This window comes from Glycine max, chromosome 19, assembly GCF_000004515.6.
Source record: "Glycine max cultivar Williams 82 chromosome 19, Glycine_max_v4.0, whole genome shotgun sequence".
NCBI lineage: Eukaryota > Viridiplantae > Streptophyta > Magnoliopsida > Fabales > Fabaceae > Glycine > Glycine max.
In genome coordinates, this window is record NC_038255.2 from 36,287,313 (window position 1) to 36,307,265 (window position 19,953).

The 19,953-nt window shown below is 33.5% G+C and overlaps 3 protein-coding genes across 3 annotated transcripts; 1 reads left to right on the top strand and 2 right to left on the bottom strand.

Moving 5' to 3' along the window:
- Positions 1-3,558: 3,558 nt before the first annotated feature.
- On the bottom strand, positions 3,559-6,286 carry LOC732655 (glyceraldehyde-3-phosphate dehydrogenase A subunit). The gene is made up of 5 exons (NM_001251555.2): positions 6,167-6,286; positions 5,878-5,994; positions 5,085-5,389; positions 4,759-5,003; positions 3,559-4,359 (listed from the first exon to the last, which is right to left on the bottom strand). Exons 1-5 carry the CDS (start codon positions 6,206-6,208, stop codon positions 3,857-3,859), a joined length of 1,212 nt encoding a protein of 403 aa, NP_001238484.2. The 5' UTR covers positions 6,209-6,286; the 3' UTR covers positions 3,559-3,856.
- A 5,068-nt stretch (positions 6,287-11,354) lies between these two features.
- On the bottom strand, positions 11,355-14,226 carry LOC100779365 (WD repeat-containing protein LWD1). Its single transcript, XM_003553945.5, has one exon. It carries the CDS (start codon positions 14,131-14,133, stop codon positions 13,099-13,101), a length of 1,035 nt encoding a protein of 344 aa, XP_003553993.1. The 5' UTR covers positions 14,134-14,226; the 3' UTR covers positions 11,355-13,098.
- A 2,841-nt stretch (positions 14,227-17,067) lies between these two features.
- LOC100807868 (pentatricopeptide repeat-containing protein At3g26630, chloroplastic) lies at positions 17,068-19,637 on the top strand. Its single transcript, XM_003553272.5, has one exon. The coding sequence runs from the start codon at positions 17,976-17,978 to the stop codon at positions 19,398-19,400; it is 1,425 nt and encodes a 474-aa protein (XP_003553320.1). The 5' UTR covers positions 17,068-17,975; the 3' UTR covers positions 19,401-19,637.
- Positions 19,638-19,953: the final 316 nt, after the last annotated feature.

Sequence of the window (19,953 nt, forward strand, 5' to 3'; positions counted from 1 at the left end):
TAAAAATCTTAAAATTTAACACACCATCTACCTCTTTTACATATCAACTCCTTAAATTTTACTATTTCTATCCAGCCTCAACATTTTGTGAAGCTGTCATTCCGTTGAAGGTGTATTTGAAATGTGAGATTTTGGTGAAAGTGTAAAACAAATATACTTGAAGCACGATGGATCAAATATTATATAATTATTTCAGCTTAATGGGTTTTGAATTTGAATCCCAAGTATATTATTATTTGCAACTTAACATCATTAATTGTCTCTTATAAAAAAATAATTATAATCTGAACCAAGAAAAGTAAAGGCACAATGAAACACCACAACACAAAATTATTTAACCATTGTCATAAGAAATAGACAAAGTAATTCATTAAATTCTAAATCCAATACACATGTCAAACACATGTAGTATTAAATTTCTCATTTATAATTTTATCAATTATAAAAAATAACTAGCAGATTAGCCCAACCCCATCATTAGCTAGCCCAATTTTGCAAAATAAAAATATGGGCTGAACCAAAATATTGATTTTATAAGCTCAACTCAACCAATGCATCGAATCAATTGGACATTTGGAACAATCCATCATATCAAAGTAATTTTCACACCCTTGATTACATTTTTCTAAGCCTTTTGTGCATAAGATCACACGAAAATAACACCAGCTACTACTACTTAGTACTTACTACCACTTGCATGTAGCATGTCTCAAAACTTGATCTCCTCCCTCCCCTTTATTTTTTTTGGCAATTGCTACCTGTACCAAAAAATTGCTTCTTGCACCCTTTTTTGGCTTTTGGATTGGTCAATCCAAAATATAAAATTACATCTCGAATTCATTACACCTTTTATATTCTGGATTGGAAGATAAAAAAAAATGAAGAAAGATGCAAAAAGCAATTCTTGGGATGCAGCAAGCAATTGCCCTATTTTTAAGAAAGTTTGTTAATTTTTGAATGACAAAGACAAAATTAACTGTTTAGAATCCAGTCGAGTCTGAAACTAAAAATTAGCTAATCAAAATAATGAAAAAAATAAGGTGGTAATAAAAAATAAAAAATATTGTCACATTCTACTTAAGCATTTTTTTTCTTCAAGATATTCCTTTTAATTAAGTTAAATTCTGCACTAGTTTAGGCTTGAGTATATGAAACTTTATTGGTATGATTTTTGCCCCCAAAATTACCCTTTCTCAATCTGCACAACTCTCTGCAACAGGGGCGTGAATGCAAGCATCAGCCCTACGGTAGCAACACTGTGGTGGAGTTGTGAAGGCTTTCGTTGTCGAAAAAATATAAACAACAATAAATTGTGGATTGCATAGTCTAGAACGCCTAAGACATTGCCACCCAGCGCTACCACAGCAGGGCTCTCTCTCTCTTTCTCTTTCTCTCTCTAAGAGTTTTCGGTATATCAGAGGAAGGGGAGTGGATATTTTTTATTTGGGTAATTTTGGAAAAATAAAATAAAATGGTCTATCACTTATAAGTTTAATGTAAATGTAAATTTATTAGAACTGTTTAAATATAACTTTAATTAATTGAAACAAGCTAAGTATGGTCTATCACTCAAAAGTTTTATAAATTTAATCATTATTAAGTTTGATTATTAAAACATTATACTAAAAGGTAAAATACAGTTTTTCTTTTAAGTTTGCAGTCACTTTTTTTAATAATTAAAAAGAAACTTTTGAAACCCAGTTTGTTACGTAAAAGATCAATTACAAAGCTAAGGTCTTATTATTACAAAATAACTTAATTATTTTCTTAAATAATTTAGACATGGTGTTTCTAGAATTTTGTTATGGTTAAACTTTTGATAACTACAACAGTCATTCTGATTTTTTTAATTACAAGAATACAAAAAAAAGTTAAATGGAGAAGAAAATCTTTGTGCCCTCCGTCTAAATGCCTTCAAAATGCTGTCTCTAAAAAATTATATAGAATTATAATTTATCTACCTATTAGGTGCACATTTGTTTTTAAGTTAAATAAAATTAATTATAAATAATTAAAAATAATTAAGATGAGTGTTCAAATTAATCCCAATTACATTTTAAATTAAAATGTGTAACCGTAGAGAGGAATTAATTTGGGGTCTTTTCTAAAGAGACCCTCAAGTATTGGCAATTTTTTATTTCTAAATTTTATTTTTCTCTTATTTGTTTCATTGTTTGATAGAATTAGACTAACCTGGACGGATCAGTCTTCTACTTTTAGTTAGGTAATATTTTGGATTTTAAAAAAAAATGATTTTTTGTAACTTTCAAATAAAATATGTTTTATGAAAAGTGTTAAATCTTTTGTAATAATTAAGTTTTTTTTTTTCAATAAAAGCTTTAAAATATTTATTTTAATATTTATTATAAATTAAAAGTGATTTTTAAAGAAAATTATTAAAAAAAACATAAAGAGTCATTTTTAATTTTTGTTTTGTTTTTTTACATGTGATAAAGTCACTCGGTCTCTCACATTTGAAGTTTGTTAAGTGCATTATGCTATTTTTATTGAGGACCGTTTCACGCAATTACCATAGCAGTCAAGGTTCTTATTTTGTACGTCCAAGGAGTTAAATATTAAGATATATTACATAAGACATAAGATTAATTTCGTTTGAGATAAATGACTAATTTCGTTTTAAAAAATGTGAAATACTATTGCGTTAGTTCTTAAGCTTTAACTTTTACTGTGATTTTAGTTATCGAAAGTTTATTAATATTATCACTTTAAGTTATACAAATTTTAAATTTTGGATTAAAATGAGATGATTTACATTTTTAATACAACTTTAAAATTTTATTATTTTCAGAAATTAAATTTATAATGTGTCACATTTTTAGGGTCATTTACCCTTTGATTTTAATAGATTTAATCTAGAAGTTGTTATAGAATGTCAATCAGTTAAAAAATAGGTTTTGTATGATTTTAAGTGGTTAACAAATTTAACATACTAGTTTATGATTGAATGATAGAAAACACTTTATACATATTCTATTTTCTTATTAAAATTTTAACATAATTACTTTTTTTTTTACAAGAACATAATTGCTTTTTAAGAAAACTAAACCTTAGACCACGAGTTAATTTAGATCAAGCTGGTGATAGTATATTTATCTAAGCTCTATTATATTTATCTACACCCCGAGGCAATTACAGTTTACACTGGTCGTATCCAACCTCTGTTATATTTATCTATACCATTTCTCTATTGGCCGTTTTTAATTAATTTCATTTTTTGGCCTAAAGCAAACCGCAACTCAAAAATGTAACATACAGTAGTATAATTGACGCTAAACCAAATAGCCTTGGGTAACTTTCAGAAAACAATTAATTAACGAAGGCAAAGTTGGCTATTTATTTTATTATAAGAAGAAAGAGTTTAGAAGAAGTGTAAAAAAATAGTGCAAGAAATATATGTCTGCATATTTATGTAGTGTTTAGTCCGAATAAAAATGGAGAGATAAAAAATAAGAAGATTCAAATAATAAAAGTTTAGACACAATAAAGCATAACTATGCTGCCATTTTCCAACTATTTTATTTTCGCACTGATTAGTACTTTGGGAGAATGTTGATCTTGTCGTATGTGATAGGAAAATACTTAAACATGCAATAATTATCCATCTTCTTCGTCACGCCGAGGCCCAGTATGATCATCAACATTCAGATTTCAAGGTAAGAATTTTATTGCACAATGAGAAGGCAGAGAAAATTGATGGTTCTGTTTCTCAGTACAAGTTTAAAAGAAAAATGAAGCAACAAGTGTTGTAGTGGTAGTAGTAGTAGTAAGCATACAAAATTACAATGGCATGGTACATACATAATAATTTAATTACCAATGAGAATTTGTTTGGCTCTCACTTCCATTTGTTGGCAACAATGTCAGCCAAATCCACAACCCTTTGGGAGTAGCCCCATTCATTGTCATACCAAGCAATGACCTTCACCATGTCATCTCCCATGACCATGGTCAACGAGGAGTCAACGGTTGAGGACACATCAGTGCACCTGAAGTCAACGGACACAAGTGGCTCATCACACACAGAGAGGATTCCCTTGAGCTCATTGTCTGCACTCTCTCTGAATGCTGCATTCACTTCTTCTGCAAAGGTCTTCTTTGAGACCTGAACGACGAGGTCCACCACTGAGACGTTCGGTGTTGGCACACGGAGTGCAATGCCATTGAGTTTGCCTTTGAGGGTTGGGAGGACAAGGGCCACTGCCTTTGCTGCTCCTGTTGAAGTGGGGACAATGTTGAGTGCTGCTGCCCTTGCACGCCTCAGGTCACGGTGGCTCGCATCAAGAAGCCTTTGGTCACCGGTGTAGGAGTGAGTGGTGGTCATGGTACCCTTGATGATACCTGTCATGGATTGTCATTTTCCATTGGCATGCATAGTAGAGAATATGATCTTTTCTTCACATAAATTAGTCTCAAATATTGCATGCATAAGTCATTTTAGTTTTCTTTTTTTCCCTTCTAAAACAAGAGTATCTTTTGGCCGAGAGTCAAAGATTGAATCCTGGCTAATCATACCACATCATGTTAGTTCATTTTAGTTTTTAATTTCACTAAAAGATTACTTTAAAAAATGTCATTCATGTTAGGTCTTTTTCACTCCCATTTCCACCAACAGTAACAAGGGCTAGAGTAAGTGACATTTTATAAAGTTCTAGTTACTTGTTTTGTTTCATTTGAAGCACGCTTCAATTTGATGGATGGGGAATGAACTTAAAAAAATGTGGTGACAAGGCACATTACCGAATTTCTGATCAAGGACCTTGACAAAGGGTGCAAGGCAGTTAGTGGTGCAAGAGGCATTGCTGATGATGGGTTCATCAGGGCTGTAGTCATACTCATTGACACCAACCACGTAGGTGGGGATATCTCCTTTACCAGGAGCAGTGATGAGCACCTTCTTAGCTCCTGCTTGAATGTGTTTCCCTGCACCTTCTCTGTCTACAAACACCCCGGTTCCTTCAATCACCAAGTCTATCCCCAAGTCCCTGCAACAATAGCACATAGTTACACCACTTTCTTCAAAAATTGAGTAAAACTAGTTGCATGGAAATGAAAAAGAGGCTTACTTCCAAGGAAGGTTGGCAGGGTTGCGGTCAGAAACAACTTTGATTTCCTTTCCATCCACGGAGATGACATTGCTGCCAACAGGCTTGACATCAGCATCGAAGGTTCCGAGGATGGAATCGTATTTGAGAAGGTGAGAGGCTTGTTTCACGCCGCCGGTGTCGTTGATGGCAATGACATCAAGAGGGGAGTCTTTGCGACCGTGCCAGCACCTCAAGAAGTTCCTTCCAATCCTTCCAAACCCGTTTATGGCAACCTTCAGTTTTGCTTCTGTCACACCCTTCTTGTATCCTCCACTGCTTCCAACCTTCAAAAGTACATATAGATGCAACATTGTTAAACACTTCACATTTTTACTTTTCTAATTAACTTTTTGGATACCATCATGTATAATTAACAATTCATTAGTTCACCCTTGTGCTGTTTCCTTTCCATGTTTCTTCTATGTATATTCAAATGAAAGGCCTAGTTCAAACTCTGATCTATCTTGTTCCCAGACATGTATAAAATGATGATCATGAATTGAAGTGTGTATTCTTTGATGCAAACACATTAATGTGTTATAATAACTGCTAGAAAAGTCAAAATATGAATCTAAAGGACCCTTTTTTTTCTAGAATTAACATGTAATCAATAGATGTGTTGAACTGTTGATAATAACTTGAAAATTTTGGTCTTGTTACATAATTCTGGAAGTATATCTATATGATAACTTCCTGTATATCTATATTCACTTACCTAGTGTTTTTATTTTACAATAAAATTAGACACTCATTAATGGAGGCAAGAACTTACTGCATAGGTCTGGAAGGCAATGACAGAATGGAAATCCTCTGAAGATTTTCTAGAAAAGGGAAGGAAGCCTGATGAGCTTCGGAGGCCAGAGAATTCAGAGAAGCCTTTCCCATTTGCCTGAATAAACCAAGGAATGAAAGAAAAAAAAAAAACTATTATAAAAAGTTACCTTAGCTTTTGCACAGCATGGCACTGATAAATGCTAATAACACAACTTTCTAATGATGCATGTTATTAATGAAAGTTGAAACGTGGAAAAGTGAATGAATAAGTAAGTAGCTTGTTGAACCTGAAGGGCTGGTTTGGCTACAGAGAGAGTAGCCGAAGCCATGTTTCAGCACTGAATTTTCTAGAGCAGAAGGTGAAGCAGTATAGTAGAGGCTTGTAAGAAACTAGATTTTCAGGTTCCATTTTATGTTATGGCTTGTAAAGTTTAATAGGGAGGCAACGTGGATGTGTGGCTGTGACTCATGTGCCTAAGTGAGGATGAGATTATGGATAGCCTCTCATTCAATGAATGGCTGTGATTGGTGCTTTGTTTTTGTGTGCTTCTAAGTTTAATAATCTCACTCTTATTTTTTTCCTACTCTATGTTGATGGTTGGATCTGAACCTTCAGTCCCTGACTGGGCCATATTATGGGCTTTCCACTTGCATTAGTGGAGAATAAAATTCACTGAAATTCTACACTTCTCTTTTTTCTTGAAAGAAATTTGAAGTTTTTTAGAGAGTAACATGAGACACACACACAGAGAAACGACAGATACTAATATGTGACCGGGGGGATACGAGTGGATAAATGAAGTCTATGGCCATTCTTCACTTGTGGTTCATCTGCTTTATGGTTCAATACTTGATAGCAATTTAGATCCAACTTAGTTATTGAACGGCTTATTTTCTGCGGAGGATTTATGTTTATAAAAATAAATTTATATAATATTTTACCACGAAGACATAAAAAAGAAAAAATAAATAAATACATGACAAGATAATTTATATGAGAAAAAGATTATTGTTTAGACAGAGTCTGTCTGGATACAAGCCATAAGTACTTTTAATATCTTTTCTACTAGAAATATAAATTATTTTTCAATAAATAAATTCTTAAAAACACTTCTAACTTTAGATCCAAACAGACTTATAATATATATATATTTTTTCTAAACTCAATGTCATCCGGTCATCTCCCCATTCCTATGTACCAATTTGAGAAGAAATCTCTTACTACATGATTAAGGAAAAATATTACTCATTAATCTTGTCACACCACGTTATTTTTTAAAAAGAGGTATAATAGGAGGATGTACTCTTAGCCTTAATTGTATAATTCTGATAGGAATCGGTGTATGAGTGCTTGTATGACTGCATTTTAATTATAAAGTTATCCATAAATCCTTTAGTGTTGTGTTGCCTTTGCATTGAAAAAAGAAAAAAAAAAGAGAAAATAAATAAATGAAGAAAATGATAGAAAAATGAAAGAAAATAAGAGATAGAGAAAGATAATTGATATGATGGAAAGATACATACTCTTGAATTCAATTAAAGTATTTTAATTTTAACTAATTTTGCATCAACTATAAATAAATTTTTATTTTCTATATATTTACTGTATAAAATATAATACATGTAGACGAAAATAAATAACGAACTTAGGTTGTCAATAGGTATAAAATAGTTGCAAAAACCTTAACCATAAATAATATCGTAATTTTAATTTTAATCATGTTTTTATGTAGCTTGTGATAATAAACACTTGTCATTTACAATGGGTATATAATTGATTCTGGTGGTATATGCTTGTTTCTTTTATGAACAAAAAAAATAAAAATAAAACATATTTGTTTCTTTTTAAACAAGTCTCATGATGGAGTTAATAATAATAATAATAATAATAATAATAATAATAATAATAACACAATGTTTTAGTTGGACACGTGCTAAAAATTTTGCAATTTTATTCTGTTTATTCCCATTTGATTCATATTAGTCGTTGTTGATTTTTCTAATTCAATGATTAATATATATGGTTTTCCTTTTTTTACTTAAAAAAATACTACATTTATATTCTTTAACCTACTAGCATAGGGAAAAAAATCGTTGAAATAAATTAATTTTGTCATATTGTGAATATTTTTAGGTTCAGATAAGATTACTTCTTAGGATATATGTGATTTTAAATAAACAAAAAAGTTGTGTGGTCAAATTAATGAACAAATTTCTTTGATTATAACTATTTTGGTGAAATTTTACTAAAAGAATTATTATTAATTTAGTTATCTAATTTATTTATTATTCAAATGAGTTTCTTCTTAGTTCACACACTATGTAGCCAGCTCTTTCAGGTCTTTTAATATTAAAAGTTTTAAAATCAATTTAAATTGAGAGAAAAAGCTTATATATAGAGGGTGTAAAGATTTTTAACACAATCATCCAATAAAAAATTGTCATGTATAATTTGTGATTGGTTAATAGTACAAAACAATTTGAATTTTATGATTGTACATTAATAATGTAAAATAATTTTACATCGTCAATTAATCATAATTTAGTGTTAATATATTTTTAAGAAAATTATTATAAAAATTAATAAACTTATAATGATGGTTAATCGAAATTATGTTTAATAATAACTAATTGTACAAAATGTTGATCTTAATCCTCAAGTTTAATGATAACTAATTCAAAATCCAAATAAACCAGTGGTTATGGTTAACCAAAACGTTGATTGAATTTTTAAAAAAATTCAACAAAATAATCTTAAGGGCATAATATATAGTACGTGCATAATATATATGCAAAACATACAAAATATCACCGACATTGATAAGCAAGTCTTCAAAATATATGGGTTCACCATGAAAGTTTATATGGTGCCCCCAATAATTTGGGGGTTTTGATGTTAATTTTGTAATCAATCAAATTATGTCATTTTTTATTAATTATTTTTATTTTTTGAATTAGTCCTTAATTATTATTTTTTTAAATTGTAACTTTTTTAAATTAGAAAATATGATTAAAGATAATTTTAGAAATCTGAACCCTAAAATCTTTTTAGTTGTTTTCAACACTTTTTATAAAACTTATGTTTAAAAAACAATAATAAGAAATTTTTAAACCCTAAACCCCAAAAGATTTTTTTTTATAAAAAGTTCTAAAAGTAACTAAAAAGATATTAAGGCATAGATTTCCAAAATTATATTTAATCATATTTTTAATTTAAAAAAGTTACAATTTTAAGATTTTAAAAATGATAATCAAGGATTAATTTAAAAAAAAATTAATAAAAAGATGACATATAATTTGATTGGTTAAAATATTAACAGTATCAGAACCCCTAAAATTATTGAAATATCATAGAAACTCTCAGTTTACAGTAGATACTTCAGCCAACTTTATTAGAAATCAACTTGGTTAGATATTTCCCTTACTTTTAATTAAGGGTTATGATTTCACATGACCAAAATGTCTCGAGCCCCTAATCTAGTATAGCAATTTGGATAACAATTATTAATACTTAAAAATGAAATATTTTTCAATTTCGTTAACCAAAAACGTGTTTACATCGTTCAACAACTTCACCACTAAATTAGATTTTCACCTTAACTCAATTGGAAAAACATTTCCAATGATCCCTCTTTGCTTCATGCAGAAGTGAATGCCATGGTTCATCCTAGCAAAACAGCTACAAGATAATAAAATCATCCCATGTATTGCTACATAGCCCAGCTTCTTGCATGTTGTAGTTCCTCCCTATTAAATAACACCCTCACATGAATCATGATCATCATATCCAGGTATTCCTCTGCCTCAAGCTTGTGATAAAGAATACTATACCACTTTCAGCCACCATTCTCGAGATCAACAGAACAAACAGGGGATTATTTAGTGACGAGAACACCAATGGATGCCTTGTTGTGTGAAATCTAGAACCAACCTTGTGGATTAAAATGGAAGAGAAACCAAATGATTCCGAGCCTGTTTGTATTCGCGTTGAAACAAATGCAAGGCTTTGTGCCTCTAGCTTCTGTGTTTTTTGTCTCGTAACATGTGAAATGTTCGTTGAACGTGGTTGAAACGCGTAAACAAACATAACCTCCAAAGTTTGTAGTTAATTTGTTCCTTGTTAACATTGATTTGTAAGGAAATGTGCTTCATTTTTGTAGGTTGTCTACACTTTTAGGGCTTATGGCTCATAACAATCACAACAAGCTAATCCCCTCCTCACCAGTAATGAAAATGATCAGCACTGTACACCCCTCAAATGCTTCTAGTGACTGTTCTAGTTGTGATTCTCAAATCCATAAATAGGATTCTTTCATGTTCATATTTCAACACTATAAAAAATGTATATTAGGTTGATTAGGTTTATCATCCAATAAATTACGGAGTATATAAAGGGCACATATACTCGTGCACAAACAACGTCATTCTACATTATGTGGATAAGAAAAGAGATACGTGTCTGCTTAACTGAGCTACAATCATCTACTATATATATCGTCATCCAGAAGCAGCTATCATTTAAAAAATTTGCTTCACACCTAGTTTGTGGAGTGCATCAAGTGATCAACTACAATAATCAGAATGGTCAAACTGAGCCTCTCCAAGTTTGTGGCTATTAATAAGTTCATTGCCACTAAAATGGTGGTTCAGATGGAGCCCATCTTTGAATTCTATAATTTGACCAGTCTAATAGATATAAAAAAAAAGGTATTGGATTGATCTACTTGAACCAAGATATTCGATATATTTCCTGCTTATCCACTTCTGTATGAACTGAAGACGAGTCAATATTATTAAACTAATTGTAATTGCAGGTCTCCTATTGGCTACATCCATTAATCCTTTCTTTCATATAATCATATCCCTTTGAGAAGAGTTACTGTTTGTCATTATGATTTAGTTAAATGCTGTTGAAATCAAAGACTCTTGCTTATATTAACTCAATTCCTTCAGGGAGTCACCAAAAGATTATTTCCTATAATTTTTTTCGTTAAAGGTTAGCCTTGACTTTTCTTAATCAGTATTTTCTTTGATTTCTTCTCTTTTTTATAGAATCAAAATGCACCATATTGGAGTTTCTTGTTTTATTTTTAAAAACAAATCAAACATAAAATAAAACTCATTTTGTTTCGTTGCATTCTAACGTTTGAAAATCCAACGGCCGTTTAAATGCTGCTCAAATAGAGTTTTTACTAATTCAGTTTAGCACAAAGTTTGAAAATCCTACGGCCGTTTAAATGCTGCTCAAATTGACTTTTACTAGTTCAGTTTAGCACAAAGTTTGAAAATCTAAAAGCCATCACCATCAACTAAAGTCTATATATAGCCTGGGTGGTTCACCCAAAGAGGAAAAGAAGGTTGGGAAATCTGTCTGGTATTCGGACAGAATGCTTAAACGAAGGGAAAATTCATCATTCCAAGTACAGGGCAACTCACCAGATGAATTATTTAACATGATTTACAACAATCAAACTCTGCAGAATGCTTTTTTATATTTTCATGTAAACAATTACAATATATAAGAATAATTTCTAGAATTTCAAAGAGAAGACATTTCCAAGGAAATCTTCCTGTATAACCCACCGATTGAATGCAAATCCAACAGAGGTTTGATTAACTCCATTTTTTTTTCCACTGCAAACAGCTTTGAAACCATCGGTCTTTTATATCAGTAGTTGCAAACAATCACAGTTTACTTGGTGCCAACTTAAAGTGGAATTAAACAAGTAATATATTGTTCATATATAGGGTACGAGAAAGTAGTAAATTAGTTTAGATGCTTTCTTTCTTTGAATAATAACAAAGGAAACCAAAATCATGTGAAAAGAACAATAGATTGATGTAGTTGGAGCATTTTATAGGTCCTAAATATTTGAATATTGAAAAACAGAGCTGAAACTGCTGATCTCATCTTAATCAGGCAGGCCATTGTTCTTAGGGCTAATCAATCTGGCTAATCTTAAGTTGGAGGGTTTTATCACATCAGTGATTTTAAACTCTTAAATGGGACTAATGTTATTCAGTAATCAGTGTGCTTCTCTAAAGTCTAAACTCTAACTTCATCTTCAATAACCTTAAGTCTAGGGAGAAAAAGAAAAAAGCAAGGAATCCAATAACAGAACCCTGGGTCAGTTGAAAGGAAACCAACATAGCACAATGTAAAGATAAAGGAAAAGAAAGGGAATCAGTACCACAGAGTCCACTTTGTACTCCAATGACACCACTCTTGGATCAGCTTTCTCGTAATCAGCCCCCCCCCCCAAAAGATTAAACAATTAAGATATCAGAGCATCCACACACACACACAAGTGCATCCATCATCCAGACAAACCAACACAAAACAGCTTAAGCAACAAACACCAACAAGAACCAAACCTTTTCCCACTAGGTGGAGTCAGCCACAATGGATCTGCACCATAACATTCAATCACCGGACAGCTCAGGCAAAAACCATCAAAATCCAAACCACAAATAGTCAATGTCAAACACACAACACAACCCTTGTGGCACATCATAAGTGAATTTCTTTGAGTTAATGAGGCACAGTGGAAACATGGACAAAAGTCACAACATTTACATACAAAGGCTATTTCCTATTAAACAAGAATGCAACAAATGCGACAAACAAGAATGCGCCAAACAACATCAAGGTTTTAGACAGCATCAAACACAACACGAATCTTGTGGACAGTTGTGGTGCATCATAAGTGAATTTCTTTGAGTTAAAGAGTCACATAGGAAACATGGACAAAACCGAAGCAAAAACATTTACATACAAGGTCATTCCATTTCCTAGTAAACAAGAATGCGACAAACAACAATATCAAGGTTTTAGACTCTCTAAAGCCATATTTGTCCACAATTTCCCGCAATTGCGGCGAAACTGCAAAATATCAGTCGCAGTTTCGCCTCAATCCTTCACAATGCAGCCACAGATAATCCAAAAACCTCGACATTGAAGCCAATATTGATGTGACGGAAAATTTCTTTAAAATACTTGCAGACTAACTTAGCAGAAACAAACTAAGGCTAGTTTTACGCCCTAAACCCTAATCAAAACTACTTTCGTCCCAAAGCCAGAAATTACCAAGGTTAACATTGGTTTCAACAATAAAAGACACAACAATACAACTGTGTCTTCAAATCTGAAGTATCCCCAATTTTCGCATGCACATACAGGGAACAGAAGCAGAAGTGATGAGTAATCATTAATAAAATTTCAAACCCTAAGAATCTGAAGCTTGGTGGAGAAAGCAATAGCGACCCAATCAGGCTGCGAAGACGACCACTGAAGCTGCTCAATCTCCGCACCCGCAGTGTACGCAAGAATCGGGTCAAGCCCGCCCTCCACGGGTTGACCCATGGAAGAAAGGTCCCAAATCAGCGCCTGCGAATCATCCCCGGCGGTGCATATATGGCACGAGCTATGCGGGGCCCACGCAACCGCGTTCACGCTCGCCTGGTGCCGCTGCAGCTCCACCACAGGGAGCGTGGGGAAGCGAATGTCCAACACCACCACCTTCGCACTGTCCATGATGATCGTTGCCATGTACCTCGGGTCCTGCTTGTTCCACCCGAGACGCACCAGAGGCGTGTCAGGCTCCGAGCTCTCGTAGATTATAGTGGAGTGCTCCTTGTCGCGGAGATCGAAAACCCTAACGGAGCCGTCGGCGGAGACGGAGGCGAAGACTCCGACGCCGCCCCAGGCGATGTCGTAGACCTCTTTATCGTGCGCAATGAGTTGCGTGTCTACGGTTTCCTTCTCAATGTCCCAGATGGTGCAGGTGGTGTCGATGCTGGAGGTGCCGATTCTTCTGGGCTCGGCTTCGTTCCAGTCGAAGGAGGTGAGGGGGCCGCAGTACTCGCTGTTCTTGTTGCCGTTGAGGAGGGACTTGAGTTCAACGGAGGATTCGGAGATGTGCCAGACGCGGAGGAAGTCGGAGGAGGTGGCGAGGAGGTCGGGGCGGTGGCAGTCCTTGTCGGGGATGAAGATGGATTTGGTGGGAGGGTAGGGATGCTCGAAGGAGAGGGAGGGATCGGATCGGATCTCGCCGTTGGAGTCGTCGAGCTGGACGATCTCCACGCGGTTCGGATACTGCTCCAGGAGGGAAGCGATGGCCAGGCGGTACTTCTTGTCGCGGCGGACGCTCCAGTTCATGGCGTAGATGTGCCAGGGGGCCTCGTAGGTGTAGATCTCCGAACGCTTCTGCTGCTCGTCGGAACCGTCTTGGGTAGGGTCGCTGCTCGCGCCCATCGTCACTCACTCGCAATCAAACCCAACTGAAGAAGGAACAAACGCAGCTGGCTCAATGAGTTTGCGGATGGGAATGGGTTCAAAGAAAAATAATGGATCATTTCTTTTATATTTTTATTTATATTATTCTATCCTTAGTGGATAAGTTAAACAACAATTACAAAAGTATAAAAAAAATGTTTATTACATTTTTAAATATGTTTTTTATACATCTAATATATTACTTTTTCAGTTTGCTATTTAATTATTTATTTATTTATTTTACTATCTCACATTTTTTAAAATTTTACTTCTCATCCATTAGTCTTAATAGGTTACATTATGAATTGACAAACTAATAGAATATTATATCATTTAAATGATAATATGATGAAATAAGTGAATATAACATCATTATTTAATGATGGATTTAGACTAACGATAAATATTAAAAATAAAAATTTAAAAATGTCAGATAATAAAATAAATAAATAAAGTGTTATTTAGATAATAAATTAAAAAAAATCTATTACAAATATAAAAAATATATATTTAAACCTTTATTATATTATAAAAAATGTTTTAAAACATTTTAAAAAAGAAAAATACATCATCAAACATGTGAATTAACTTACTTGATGTAATGGGAGTTATGCACCTTAGGTGCAAGTTTTGTGCTTTTATTTATATTTGCGATGTATCAAATAGGAAAGAAGGTTTTTTCGAGTATTTTGCTACTTCAAATCATTAAGGGTGACTAGAGATTAAATGATAAGCATGTAATGATTTCTCTTATGGAGATGCGTGCAACTTAAATCTTAAGTCAATGTTACTTGCATCCAAGAAACGCAGACTTGGGAGCAGCAGTTATTATGGAGGATATCTTGACTACAACACTATAGACAGAATGAGAAATAAACTTGATGACAATTATAAGTCATCACACATTTATATATAGATTGCAACGAATTTCCCCGCCAATGATATCTATATAAAGAGGTCTCTTCACACATATTCATCTAATACTTTTTCTTACTTGATTGTTAGTGTCCTTATACCTTGGTGTGCAACCACACGCAAAGAGTAATAAAAACAATTGTTCCCACAAAGAATTTTTTCTTACTTGAATATATTAAATAAAAATATTTTTTGCCCCATAAAAAAAGTAGTGGTTGTTCTTATAAGATAGTTTTTTTAAATAGATGAATGTAAAAAGTTAGTTGTTCTTATAAGATAGTTTTTTTAAATAGATGAATGTAAAAAGTTATAAAAGATAAAAGAAAAGATAAATTAGTACTAATTTTATCTATTTTATCCTTTTAATTTTTATTGTTCCCAATTTATTGAATACCCTTTTAATAAAGCCTAGTATGTATTATTTTTTGTCTCAAAAAGTGTTATATTATATTTTTACCCTTTTTTTTTAATCCACAACTATCTGTGTTGAATCTCTCTAGCCACCACTATTTGTGTTGAATCTCTCTAGCTACCACCACACCGTCGCGCCTTTAATCCTAAGCGCCTTCACATCTTTTTAGGTTAGAGAAAGGAAATGCTTTCATTTTTTAGGATGCTCTAGGGAGCGGGCCAGGGAAGATGATAGGGTGGGGCCTATATCTCAAAGGTTTAGAGCATGTGGCTACGAACTATAGTGTCGGGGTCCTCAAATCTCCCAAGTTTGCATCACAACAAAATCATAGATTTCAACCTCAAAAGTAAAAAAAGAAAAAAAAATTATCAACCAGAAAGAAAAAAGAGAGTCATTGCTATGGATGCCTTTCAAAAAAATGCATTTAAGGTTCTTTTAATTTATATATTTGATGAATAAGACCTTAACATGACTTTTGATAGAAAAGAAGTTTTTGGTTTTTTGGGATCATAGGTTGAAAATTTTAATTTTTCATGTTTAGTATATATTTTAAAAAAATAACATTTTCGAAAAAGAATATTTTTTAAAAATATTTTTTAATCAATTTCCACAAAAACATTCTCATGAGAAAAGGTGAGGATCTTATTTTTTTGAGTTTAATTTTTCTTTTATTGAAATAAAATATCATGATATTTTTTATTAAATTATATAATGTGATAATTAATTAAGATAATTGATAGAAATATATGTAATTCTTTGATTCCTAAAAAACTTATATAAATCAAATAAATTTTATTGATTCTCGAGAATCATCATTCTCATTTTCTACCAAATATTCTCAACAAAACAGAAATTGATGGAAGAGATAGGAAAGCCCTTTTAATATTTTGATGGGTAAAACAACTAAAAAAAGAACGAGTCTTGCCTAAATTCGTGGACTTGTTCCGTGTTTTATGATGCGTACAGCGTATGTATCTTTTGTCTTTGTATGGGCGTATTTTTTTTATGGCATACTAAGTGCATTAATGTTTTTAATTAATTATTCCATTAAAAATATTTTTTAATTACAGTAATACTTAAAATTTTTAATTAAGAATAGATATAGTAAAATATTTTTAAATTACCAATAAAAATGTGGTTAACCTTAAGTTGGAGGGTTTTATCATATAAGTGCTTATAATCTCTTAAATTGGAGGGTCTTAAATAGGTCTAATGTTATTTAGTGTGCTTCTCTAAATTCTGAACTCTAACTTCACCTTCTCTAGGGCAAAAAATCCAATAACAGAACCCTAGTCAGTTGAAAGGAAACCAACATAGCACAATGCAAAGATAAAAGAAAAGGGAATCGGTACCACATTCCACTTTGTACTCCAATGACACCGCTCTTGGATCAGCTAGCCCCCAAGAAAGATTAAACAATTAAGATATCAAGCCATCCACACCACACAAATGCACCCATCATCCGAACAAACCAACACCAAACAACTTAAGCAACAACAAGAAGGAGAATGAGGTACAAGGTTGATTAGGTAGTTGAAAATGAGGTTTAAGAGTTAAAGAGGGGAGGAAGAAGAGTCATGGATTTGAATCCCCCAGTAAATTTTAACAAATACTAGTAACTAACATTAACTGATAAAAAATAAAACAACAATGACAAGAACCAAGCCTTTTTCCCTCTGCTACCACGAATATCAAGTCATGCCACCAAACAGCTCAGGCAAAAAGCATCAAAACCCAAACCACAAATAGTTAGTGTCAAACACATAACACAAACCTTGTGGCACATCATAAGTGAATTTCTTTGAAATAAGGAGTCACAGTGGAAACACGGACAAAACAGAAGCCAAAACATTTACATACTAGACCATTTCCTAGTAAACAAGAATGCGACAAACAAAGTACATTTTTTTTTTATCCCTGTCTTTGTTATAAAATATTACAAAAAAATTGTAAACATAATTCTTCCGCAGAAAACAAACCGTTCAATAACTAAGTTGAATCTAAATTGCGAGCAAGTATTGAACCATAAAGCAGATGAACCAAAGTGAAGAATGGCCATAAACTTCATTTATCCATTCGTATCCCCTGTCACATATTTGTATCTGTCCGTTTCTCTCTGTCTGGGTGTCTTAACTCTTATGTTGCCCACAATTTCAACGCTGATATTTTTCTTTGGAGGTTTTGTACTAAAAAAAAATTCAAATTTATTTCAAGAAAAAAAGAGAAGTGTAGAATTTCAGTGAATTTTACTCTCCACTGATACGAGTGGAAAACCCATAACCTGGCCCACTTCGGGACTTAAGGTTCAGATCCAACCATAATTTAACCTTATCCAAAGAGCACAACAATCTCCCCCATTCGTGCGGTGGAGCATTTCGCAATTAGCCAACATTATCCTTAAGATTTCTTTGGTCATGAGTTTGTTTTTTTGCCCAATTTGCACTGATACGTTCAACATAGCCAATAGCTTAAACAAATTGGAATTGGGCATGCCATGAAGGTGGCATGTTGCACCCCAGACATTAATGTTCCCTACTTGGAAACCCCAAGAACAAGGTTTGGGTCTGAGGAAGCCCTTGTCTTGCTTAAAAAATGTAGCAATTTCAAGCAGCTCAAGCAAGTCCATGGCAAAATAATCCGTTATGGTCTCACCTATGATCAATTGCTTGTGAGGAAGCTAATTCAGCTCTCTCCCTCTTATGGCAAAATGAAATATGCCACTTTGGTATTTGATCAACTCAATGCCCCAGATGTCTTCACGTGGAATGTCATGATTAGAGCTTATACCATTGGCGGTTCTCCTAAAATGGCCTTTCTTTTGTTCAAGGCCATGCTATACCAGGGCTTTGCCCCTGACAAGTTTACATACCCTTGTGTGATCAATGCTTGCATGGCCTATAATGCCCTTGATGTTGGAAGAGTGGCCCATGCTTTGGCCATCAAGATGGGATTTTGGGGTGACCTCTATGTGCAGAACACCATGATGAATCTCTACTTCAAGTGTGAGAATGTGGATGATGGATGGAACGTGTTCGATAAAATGTGTGTGCGCAATGTATTCGCGTGGACCACCGTCATTGCTGGATTTGTTGCCTGTGGGAAATTGGACACTGCCAGGGAACTATTTGAGCAGATGCCTTCCAAGAATGTTGTTTCATGGACTGCAATTATTGATGGGTATGTGAAACACAAGCAGCCCATTGAAGCCTTTGATTTGTTTGAAAGAATGCAGGCTGATAATGTGAGACCAAATGAGTACACTTTGGTGAGCTTGGTCAGAGCATGTACCGAGATGGGTAGCCTCAAGTTGGGTAGAAGGGTTCATGATTTTGCTCTCAAGAATGGTTTTGAGCTTGAGCCATTCTTGGGTACCGCGCTTATAGACATGTACAGCAAGTGTGGCAATTTAGATGATGCAAGGACAGTGTTTGATATGATGCAGATGAGAACCCTGGCTACTTGGAATACCATGATCACTAGCTTGGGTGTGCATGGGTATAGAGATGAAGCCTTATCCATTTTTGAAGAAATGGAGAAAGCAAATGAGGTTCCAGATGCTATCACTTTTGTTGGTGTGCTGAGTGCTTGCGTTTATATGAATGACCTGGAACTAGCTCAGAAGTATTTCAATCTTATGACGGATCATTATGGTATAACACCTATCTTGGAGCACTATACATGCATGGTTGAAATCCATACTCGTGCTATTAAGTTGGATGAGATTTACATGTCAGGGAACACAATGGAAGCTAATCATGATGTTGCAGAATTACTCCACAAGAACAAACTCACTAGTTTCGACGACATTAAAAAACTTATACACAAGAAATACGGGGATTTGGATTTCTCAGAACTAGTTTTAGACCATTCCTCCACGAGCTCAAGTGGGATGCAGATTGATATCAGCAAAATAAGATGATAAATTCTGACGTTGTTCTCATTCACTGTCACACAATGATAAAGATTCACGCCAAGATGTCTTCTATGGACCTTTTATGAGAAGTCTATATACATAGCCAAAAGATGCCTCTAATTTGTGTTTAAATATGTTGAGTGATCCATGATGATCAGCATAGCTTGTTTTATAAACTAAAGAAATGTTCATTGAGAAAACACGGGGGAATTGAAGCTTACAATATATAAGACACTTATTATAGATCTTAGAATTTCTGTCAAATATTCAGTGTAGACATTCAGTTTAAAGGTAAAGTTAGCTCATATTTTTCAATATATTTTTTTTTTAAGTTAACAAGAAAGCTACAAGTTCATGATCATTCTCCCTCCCATCCCATGTACCCTGCAACTGTTTGTTCTCTCACCGTATGGCCAGGATGCAACACCAGCAAACCATAACGCACCTGCAACTGTGATCATAAACAAGACTGTGCCAGTAACATAAACGCAGCATAAAACGTTATATCTAATGGAAGAAATTTTTTGTAAGGGCGAAATATCATGTTGTGTAAATCGTT